The following is an 8954-nucleotide window of genomic DNA, read 5'->3' as shown; positions in this document are numbered from 1 at the left end:
TCATTACTCAACTTTCCAGGCGATGAATTGTAACAAACTCTTTCTAAACAGGGACCCAACATTACAGGAACCAGCCAATCAGCAACGGAGCACAAGACACCAGTAGCTGCTCCAGGTAGTCAAAGCCGACACATGTAGGAGAATGGCACTGTTTTCACAAAGGTCTAGATACTCCCTCTAAGAACATACATTAGCTAGTGTTCTGTTTTGTTCAGGGCACTTAAATGTCTTACTGAGGCTCTGCCACTACCCCTCACAGCTTATCATAACTCGTCCACCCAGAGGAGGAATTCCAGCTGCCACGGGACACGCCCACACTTGTAGATTAAGTGACGCTGCATGGTGGGAAATTCCCCTAGTTCGGGTTTCGGTGCGTACATTGCCGTAGTGTGTATGGGGAGATCTCGCGAGAGCGCTGCTGATAGCCAGGCCCGGATCTCGCTGGCTCCCAGTAGCAGCTGATTGTACACTGTGCCTGGGGCCACTCAGCGCCATGACCGAGACCGGCCCGCGCCCCGCTTCACCGCGAGAGGAAGGCGAGCTGGAAGATGGGGAGATCAGCGATGACAGCGTCCGACCCGATAGCCCCCAGCTCGTCCGGCACCGGCACAACAACAACCGCACACTGCCATACCAGTATCGGATACATCATCACCGGCCGCCACCCGACTACAGGCCTAAAGTACAGTACCGGCCGCCTCCCCGAATGCAGCAGCAGCCGCCTCCGTCCCTGGGAGACTGTGGTTCGAGGCCCTCGTTCTGGGAGCGCAGTCACGACACACTGGGCTGGTTCCGCTCCCGAGGCAGAGGGAGGCGATTTTGGGACCAAAACTGGGGGGATCGAGGAGTTAAGCCGAGTGGACAGAGACCAAGCAACTGTGGCTGGGGGGATCCGTCTCCCAGAAAACGTATCCTTGTTCACAGCCGAGCTGGTGTGTCTGGTCTCTGGGGCCAGAGTAACCATTATGCTGTTATTCTTCAGTGAGGGAGTCTTATGGTATAGTCAGCACTCAGTGTGGCTGGACATCATGTCTTCCGGCTAGAAAGCATGGTGACAGTGAGAACTCAGAATAGGACCTGAGATATCAGATTGCTGCTGACATCGCATGCAAGATCTTGGCATTACTAGTTTACACATGAGCAAAATAGATCTGCGAGACACATCATGTTGTATGTTACATTGTATAGAAGATGAGTCGACAGTGGTCCAGGCCTTAAATGACTGCAGGCTTTAATGGTATCAGTGTCAAAAGCACAAGGATAATTTGAAATGCAATGTGTTTTTTTTTTTTTTAACCTTCTCAAAATTAGGGCTCAGTTTAAAATGAGAAATACGTTGGAAGAATACGTATAATCTCCAACTTGCAAAGTGTTAAGACAATATGGGTCAAATGTTATCTTTTTTTTTTTTTTTTATAAAGTGCTGACATATAACAAAGTGCTGTATATAGATTGGTTTGATATGATTCAAGCAACTTCTATACAATGGCATGGCACAAAGTAAAGATGGTCCTGTCCAAGTTTACAATTTAAGGCTGAGCACACTGCAGTGTTTTCAGCTGATTATCGGGTCAATCAGACCATACACATTCAGTTGGCCTGATATCAGGTGAGTGTGTACTCTGCAACGATTAATGATTGTTGTTCCAAAGCCCATTATATCATTGAACAAGATTTTTTTTTTTTTTTTACCTGACAAAAAAAATCTAGTTTATCGTGGGAACAATGGTTCTAATTCTGCATTGTGTATGTACTTATGATCAGGATTTTCATCAAGTTTACAAAGCCATGATCTTTTTAGCTGGCCGTTATGATGACAGGTTAGGAGCACAGATCTGATGGTAAATCCTGTAAAACCTATTTGGTGTGAATACATGAATCGGCGTGCTGATCGTGACTTTTTTTTTCAGTTGGTAAAATCGTTAGATAATACATTAAGAGAATTTCTGGAGTGTGTGACCAGCCTTTGAGCTGGAAATGAATGATTCATCAGGTAGCAGAATAACAATTGTATTTGCAGGTGGTTGTTTTTGTTTATCAGCCTCTAATAGTAAAGCAGTCATTGGTGACTGGCATTTCTGTTGGCTATCGGTGGTGTGGTACAGTTGATACTCGGAAGAGCCACAGAAGGCGGAGAGTTGAAACATGAACCACTTACTAGAAATATAAAAACCATGAGCTGCTTGCAACTGTAACTGTCCTTCACAATTTATCATCATGAGTGTCGTTCCTCTGCTGGTTCTAGAGGAGACTTGTGCTTTCATGCTGCACAGGCACTCTTGTCATCTGTCAGTTTGGAGTAACTCTATATAGCCCAGTGTTTTTCATGCTCGCTGATGGTATTAGAGCACTGTTGGCTAACCTGTGACACTCCAGGTGTTGTGAAGCTACAAGTCCCAGTATACCCTTACAGCAGTAAGCTGCTATATCTTGGCAAAGCATGCTGGGACTTGTAGTTTCACAACTCTTGGAGTGTCACAGGTTAGCCAACACTGTATTAGAGGAAGGACAGTTGTTCCCCATGTTTGGTGGTAGCTGCTGTCACCAAGGAGACAGTGAAGATCACCAAAGGAGAAATCTAGTGATTGCTGCAGTAGCAATGACCATTAAACTCATTGTGTCCAACAGCTGAACTGGGGTGGTATTCATTAGATGTTTTAATCAAACTTGTCCTTGGGGGATGACGCTCCTTGGCACAACCACAATCATTTCACACTACCTTCACAAATTTGTAGGTGTTTTATATTTGTGGGAGGATGATTAAGTGAGAGGTTAAGCTCAAAGCTGATCTGAAGTCCAACTCTGGTAAACACATTGGGGAAGCCTATTGTGACCTCCAAATGCTTATGCACCAGTGCTTTTTTTTTAAAAAAGCTTTTTGAACTATTAGGATGGTCAGATTAGAAGGATGTAGCTTTCAACAAAAATAATTTTCATGCAAGTAAAATATCGGTTTTAATTTCTAGAATGTTTTATCTTTCCGCGGATAACTATGGAGTCTGTTCCTTCACCACTTGGTGGTAAGACAACTTGTAGAACCTGATCTTAACTCCTACCCCCAGGGCCACCACTGCTGCAGAAAGCACAGTAATTCTTGTTCGTTCTGCCAGTGCGGATCGGTTTCAGTTTAATATCCTATGTGTCTCTAGGTTATTATGTTTTATGTCGTGGTAATGCTGTGCTTCACAATGGCTGTCCTTTCCAATTATTGCTGCTTTGTTCTGTAAATTGGGAAATCTGACTACTGTTCTTCTGCCAGGAGAATTTTGAGATCATTGTTAATCTGAGTACCAGAATTACTATTCAATCCGGCCCACAGATAGTAAGGAAGATTGGACAGAACCGGTTGTTTGTCATAGATTACATGGAGGCTTCCCTGTGCAATAAGCAAATGACTACACACACATGCAGATCTCGCCTGCCGGCCTGACTTGTGAATAGGCAAAAAACTCTGTTTGATCAGATTGTTCTTGGGCATCTTGCTTGTTTTATGGCAAACGTGTATCTATTGGGACAATCTGTTTGTTTTCAGCTTAAGATGGGCTCAGGTAACTAGATTTAGCCAGCTCTGGATATTGCCATATGGCCACTTTGTGTGTCAGTATGTTGAAGCCCAAGACCTGTGCTTAACAACTTTATTTTTCTTTGTAGGCATTGCACTCGTTTCATAAGGGTGCTGATTTTCTCAATGAATGATGTCCTTAGCATTATAAAGTTAGGTGTCAAAATAACCTTTGAAAGCTTTTATTTGATGGTCCATAAATAATGTACTTGTTTGTCATTGGACAAGATGGTTCATTAAAGGTCATTCGTCTTTACTAAGGACTTTTTCCCACATGTTAAATGTACTAATTTAACATGAGGTGATAGCAATATGACAGTGCATTTTGTACATATATTATAATCTTGGTAAACTGCTGTTAGCAATAACTCTTCATTCAATTATATTTTTCTAAACAAGCTTTCCAGTTAAAAGTATTGTAAGGTCTCCGCTTAGGAAATCTGGTCGTCTATCAAAAAACGAGAGCTGTGAAGAGAGCTTTGAAGATCTACTTTTAAAATATAAGCAGATAAAACTTGAACTTGAATCCATTAACAAGGATGAGAAACTAGCTCTCAAAGAAGAACATGTTAAAGAGGAAAGTGTTGTGGAGAACACTGTAGCGCCTCCTATTCAAGAAGAAAAATGTACTGCTAATGAGGTGGTGCCAGTGGTAGCTGTTGAAGAGAAACCACCAGTAAAGTCGTTTCAGGCTTTCGAACTTAAACCTCTTAGGCAAAAGTTAAAACCGATTACTGACCAAAAGAAACCAAGCATTGTGGAAGAAACCAGCCTGAATGAAACTGTAAAGGAAGTCGCTAAACCTGTGCAAGGTACTGTATCTATACAAACACATTTTAGTTTGTGTCCAGTAGTCCAGCCCATTCTTGAGGTTGTGAGGAATGGAATGTCTGGGGGGACTTGGCTCTGCCTCAACTTCTCTGTGTTGATCACTGAAACAGGTTTTGATAGTGCTCTTTGACAGTGGGATGGGTTGCACCCTTGTGTAGTGGTACAGGGTGGGGGACTGAGAAAGCACTGTGACATTGTGTTGTCTAAACCTATACTGCATCATCGTCACCATTTATTTATATAGCACCATTAATTCTGCAGCGCAGTACAGAGTACTCGCTCACATCAGTCCCTGCCCCATTGGAGCTTACAGTCTAAATTCCCTAACATACATACACACAAAGAGAGAGAGAGAGAGACTAGGGTCAATTTTGATAGCAGCCAATTAGCCTACTGGTATGTTTTTTGGAGTGTGGGAGGAAACCGGAGCACCCGGAGGAAACACGTGGAGAACATACAAACTCCACACAGATAAGGCCATGGTCGGGAATTGAGCTCATGAACACAGTGCTGTGAGGCAGAAGTGCTAACCACTAAGCCACCGTGCTGCCCTACTGCATGTCCGTATAAGACATATTTGGAAGTTTGTGGAACCTCAGGCCTGTATCTGTTGAGGTTAGCAGCACCTATTGGATCCACAGAGCACATTGGCACCGGTGGGCGATAGCCTTTAAAGGCAAATGTAAAATGCAAGTGAATCCATGTGTTAATCGGCACTAACTACATGATCTGTATAAAGGGCAGTACCATTGATAAATTCTGTGACTCCTCCTCCTTCCAACCCCCTTCACTCAATTCTTGTGCTTTTGCCCTACACGATTAAAATTAAATGTGGATAAAATAACAATAGAAACCCTTATGTAATACTATGAAATTCACTCAGGTAGTATTAGTAATACTTATTTGCTGTGTAATGAACACATAAGTGTGAAAATATTTTTCATCGTGAAGGTGAACGGCTTCTGGGCATGATGGCGTTAAACCTCACCTGGATGTATCTGTTGTTTTCCAGAACCTGATAAAACCGAGCAGGCCGTTTCTTGTGATGGGAACGCCGCAGAGGAAGCACCTGTGGTAACAAAAAATGTATGTTTTTATTTGTAAGCGCTGACCTATATTATACAGCACTGTACCTTGAAAGTATCAGGACACAAACAAATTGCATACACTGACATGCAACAGAAGGTAAAGATGGCCCTATCCTAAATGAGCTTACATTCTGAGATCAATCCTTTATAATGGATTTTGTTCAAAAATGTATCTTTATAATAAATTGTCGGAATATTGTGATTTAAAAGGCTTGTCCAGCTTGATTTAAGCTTTAACACTCTCATATAAGTATGTGCAGGGCACAAAATAACAACTTGCCACCTCCTCAATGCAGGCCAATTACTGTAATCATGTTATTGTCTCAAAACAAGGTCCAGATGTTAATAAAAATGCCCCCTTCCTTGCTTCAAGTATGCCACACTGATCTCCCCTCTCCCACTGCTTGTTACATCATATACAAGCAGTCAGTAGAGAGGGGATTGTTCCTGAACTTATAACATTCTGCTGCTTGATGTCATCGAATGGCTTTGAGCAGGTCTCTCTGGTGACATTCCCATCATGCTGTGTGGGTTCTCAGCCTCTCAGTGTCTTGGAGCAGCAGAATGGTGTGTGATACACTGACATCACCTTCTCTACCTGCTCTCTACAGGGTAATAAGTGTAAGGATAAGGGGGGGGGGGGTGAAATTCCAAAGAGGACTATAGGGGATCAATTAAGTTGACATTAACTGGCTAATACCAGCAATAGTTGTTTCTGACAATAACTGCAGTGTACAAAGAGAGAGAGAAGAATTTTCACTTAGTGAAAAATATAAAGTTTACGTTTTGGTGGACTAGAGTATCATTAGTCAGATCAAAATGTTAACCTGCATGTAGCTACTGTCCTTTGTGGCTCGTTGGTGTTTATCTTGCCTTAAAGGGAATAGATACTATGTTTCTGGATATAATTCTCTATTAAAAAGGGGAGTCTGGTATACCATTAAACTCAATTTATCAGATCGTACAATGTCTTCTACTCACAAAGCAGCTGGAAAAATTGTCATTGGTGTTAAATTCTATTGTTTCTTGAAGTACTAAATAATTTGCCAATTTCATCGCTTAACTGTTTTATTTTCTATGGTGCTTTAATAGTGTGCAAGGTTTGTCAAAGCATTTTAATTTTGATAGTGAAATGCACGAAAGCTTCATCATGATTTGTATGAAAGAGAATTTACCTTAAATTCTGTATGTTGTTTTCTTTCATTTTATTTCAGAAACCTGTTGCGGAGGAAGAGGAATTGTCCGAACTCCATTTGCGCCTCTTAGCTTTGCAATCTGCAAGTAAAAAATGGCATCAGAAAGAACAATTGGTAATGAAAGAAGGCAAAGAGAAACTATCGAAGGGCAAGGCGGAGCCTCAGAAAGAGAAGGGCAAGGCGGAGCCTCAGAAAGAGAAGGGCAAGGCGGAGCCTCAGAAAGAGAAGGGCAAGGCGGAGCCTCAGAAAGAGAAGGGCAGCACAAATTCTGTTCTATCGCGGAAAATTAACAATGCAGCTTATGCAGGTATGTTACAAACTGAAATTGAATGGGCGCTAGGCTCGGGAAATGTTTTCAAAGTCTAGAAACTTACTAGAGAGCTTCCTAATTATATATGTTATCTCTTTAAAGCCAAACAGGCATTGAGAAGACAGCAAACAAAAGCATGGAAAAAGTTGCAACAACAAAAAGCTGACGAAAAGAACCAAGCAGAAGAGCAGAAAAGAAAACAAGCCGAAGAGGAGGAGAGAAGAAAAAGAGAAGAAGAAATCAGGAAGATAAGAGATCTTTCAAATCAAGAAGAGCAGTATAACAGATTTATGAAACTTGTAGGGGAGAAGACTAAGCGAAGCAAGGTGTGCTTTTCATATAAAACAGAAAATGATTTGTTGTGTTAATAGATATCTGTAGATGGGTTTCTCTGGGGAGCAAGCCCAAATCCAAACTCACTCGATCTCACTGTATGTCAGGGATTCTAATATTAAGGTGAAAGTAATATTCCAGTAGAAGGATGGAGAGATGTGTCCATTTGTGAAGATTTCTTTCACAATGAATACATTTGAATACTCTTTATTGGTGAACTGGGTTATTAAGACCACTTGTCTTTAGCAGAAATGTTTAATAAGTAGGGTCTGAAGTTAAAATTCTATATTTTTTGCTCCTGAAGACTGTTTTTTCAGGACATACTTAAAAGGTTGATCCTTGTCAGATAAACAGATAGGCAGAGGCAGTGCACACCAGTGTATAGAAGCAGTTTGAGAGACGTTTTGCTGACCTGGGTGCGAGGTGGTGGTAGATATAAGTCAGACTGGACAGCACAGGGTGGCAGGAGAGGTAAACGGTGCTTTGAGAAGAGATGCATCAGTCCAGTGAAGTGAATCCATCAGTAAACGTTTAGTAAGGAAGCGGCCTGAAGATGTAATAAAAATAGGCCATACTAGTCAATAGAAGTCTTGTTATTAGATGGTCATGGTAGTTAAAACTAAAGTTTGGGCAGGGGGTTGGAGGTATTTTTAAGATGGACGTGACGAGAAGGGATTGAATGGGCGAGAGAGACTGGGCAGAATCTGATATCACCTTGTGTTCTGGGAATCGTGGCAAAGTGAGATGTGTGTTAATATGGAAGGTGTGTACATGCAGCAATAAAACGTGCTGTGATTTTAATACAATTTCTAGTTAAATCAATCCTGTCTTTTTTTTTTTTGCAGTGAAGTTAACTTTTTAGAATCAGCCTTTCAGTGTGACACTGCAAATGATTTTGAAGAAGATACACATTGTTCCATAGTGTTTTGTATATTGATATAAAAGGGAAAAAATGTTCCTATTCATGAAGTCTCTTTATAAAACCATAGTATTTACCACATGTATACTTGGATGACCTGCTGCAGTAAAAATTATGAGACGGCCATTAAACCAACAGGTTTCATTTGTATTTCAATTTTACACAGAAGTAAATACCTGAGTGGACACCCCCTTTTTTTTTTTGATCATCGCTTTTTCTTTTACTGTAACTTTAGTTGAATTTTTTTTTTTTTTTCTGAACAGCTTAAGTTAATTGTTGCACAAATGTTTCTTTCAAAAGTTGGTCTTTAAAGATGTAAATATAGAACCCTTAACATAAGTTTAACATGTTCTGATTTAAAGAAAGCAATTTTGCTACTCCTTTATTTCCTGAAATTCATTTTTTGTTTTTAGTTACGTATGGTTCTTGCTTTTTAGAAATTGGGAGTAAGATCCAACTATTGGTAATTAAGCCTCTCTTTTATAGACAAGAGTGTCCCTGAAGTAATTATATTTATAGTATAATCAAAAATTGACTCACACCTTTTTGTTTTCCAGTCTTCTGACACAGATCAAAAACGATCTGATAAGCACATTTTGGAAAGTTCTGGAAGTATTTACCAGTATGATAACTATGAAGAGGTGGCAATGGACACAGATAGTGAAACAAATTCTCCAGGTAAATTTTCATTTGCATTAGAAACAGAACTTTCTCC

The 8954-nt window shown here is 40.8% G+C and overlaps 1 protein-coding gene across 2 annotated transcripts in view; it reads left to right on the top strand.

The window, feature by feature from the left end:
- Nucleotides 1-383: 383 nt before the first annotated feature.
- The window catches only part of ZFC3H1 (zinc finger C3H1-type containing), a 74054-nt gene continuing 65483 nt past the window's right edge, over nt 384-8954 (top strand). For both annotated transcript variants that reach the window (XM_075209529.1, XM_075209528.1), the window contains exons 1-6: nt 384-908; nt 3970-4374; nt 5406-5479; nt 6696-6984; nt 7090-7313; nt 8797-8917. In XM_075209529.1, the coding sequence (XP_075065630.1) occupies nt 494-908; nt 3970-4374; nt 5406-5479; nt 6696-6984; nt 7090-7313; nt 8797-8917 (1528 nt within the window). In that variant the 5' untranslated portion in view covers nt 384-493. The remainder of the gene's footprint in view (nt 909-3969; nt 4375-5405; nt 5480-6695; nt 6985-7089; nt 7314-8796; nt 8918-8954) is intronic.

The sequence above is a fragment of the Mixophyes fleayi genome, chromosome 4, assembly GCF_038048845.1.
Source record: "Mixophyes fleayi isolate aMixFle1 chromosome 4, aMixFle1.hap1, whole genome shotgun sequence".
In the NCBI taxonomy this organism is placed as follows: Eukaryota; Metazoa; Chordata; class Amphibia; order Anura; family Limnodynastidae; genus Mixophyes; species Mixophyes fleayi.
The sequence above is the reverse complement of the archived record's forward strand: the minus strand, read 5'-3'. Positions and strand labels throughout refer to the sequence as shown.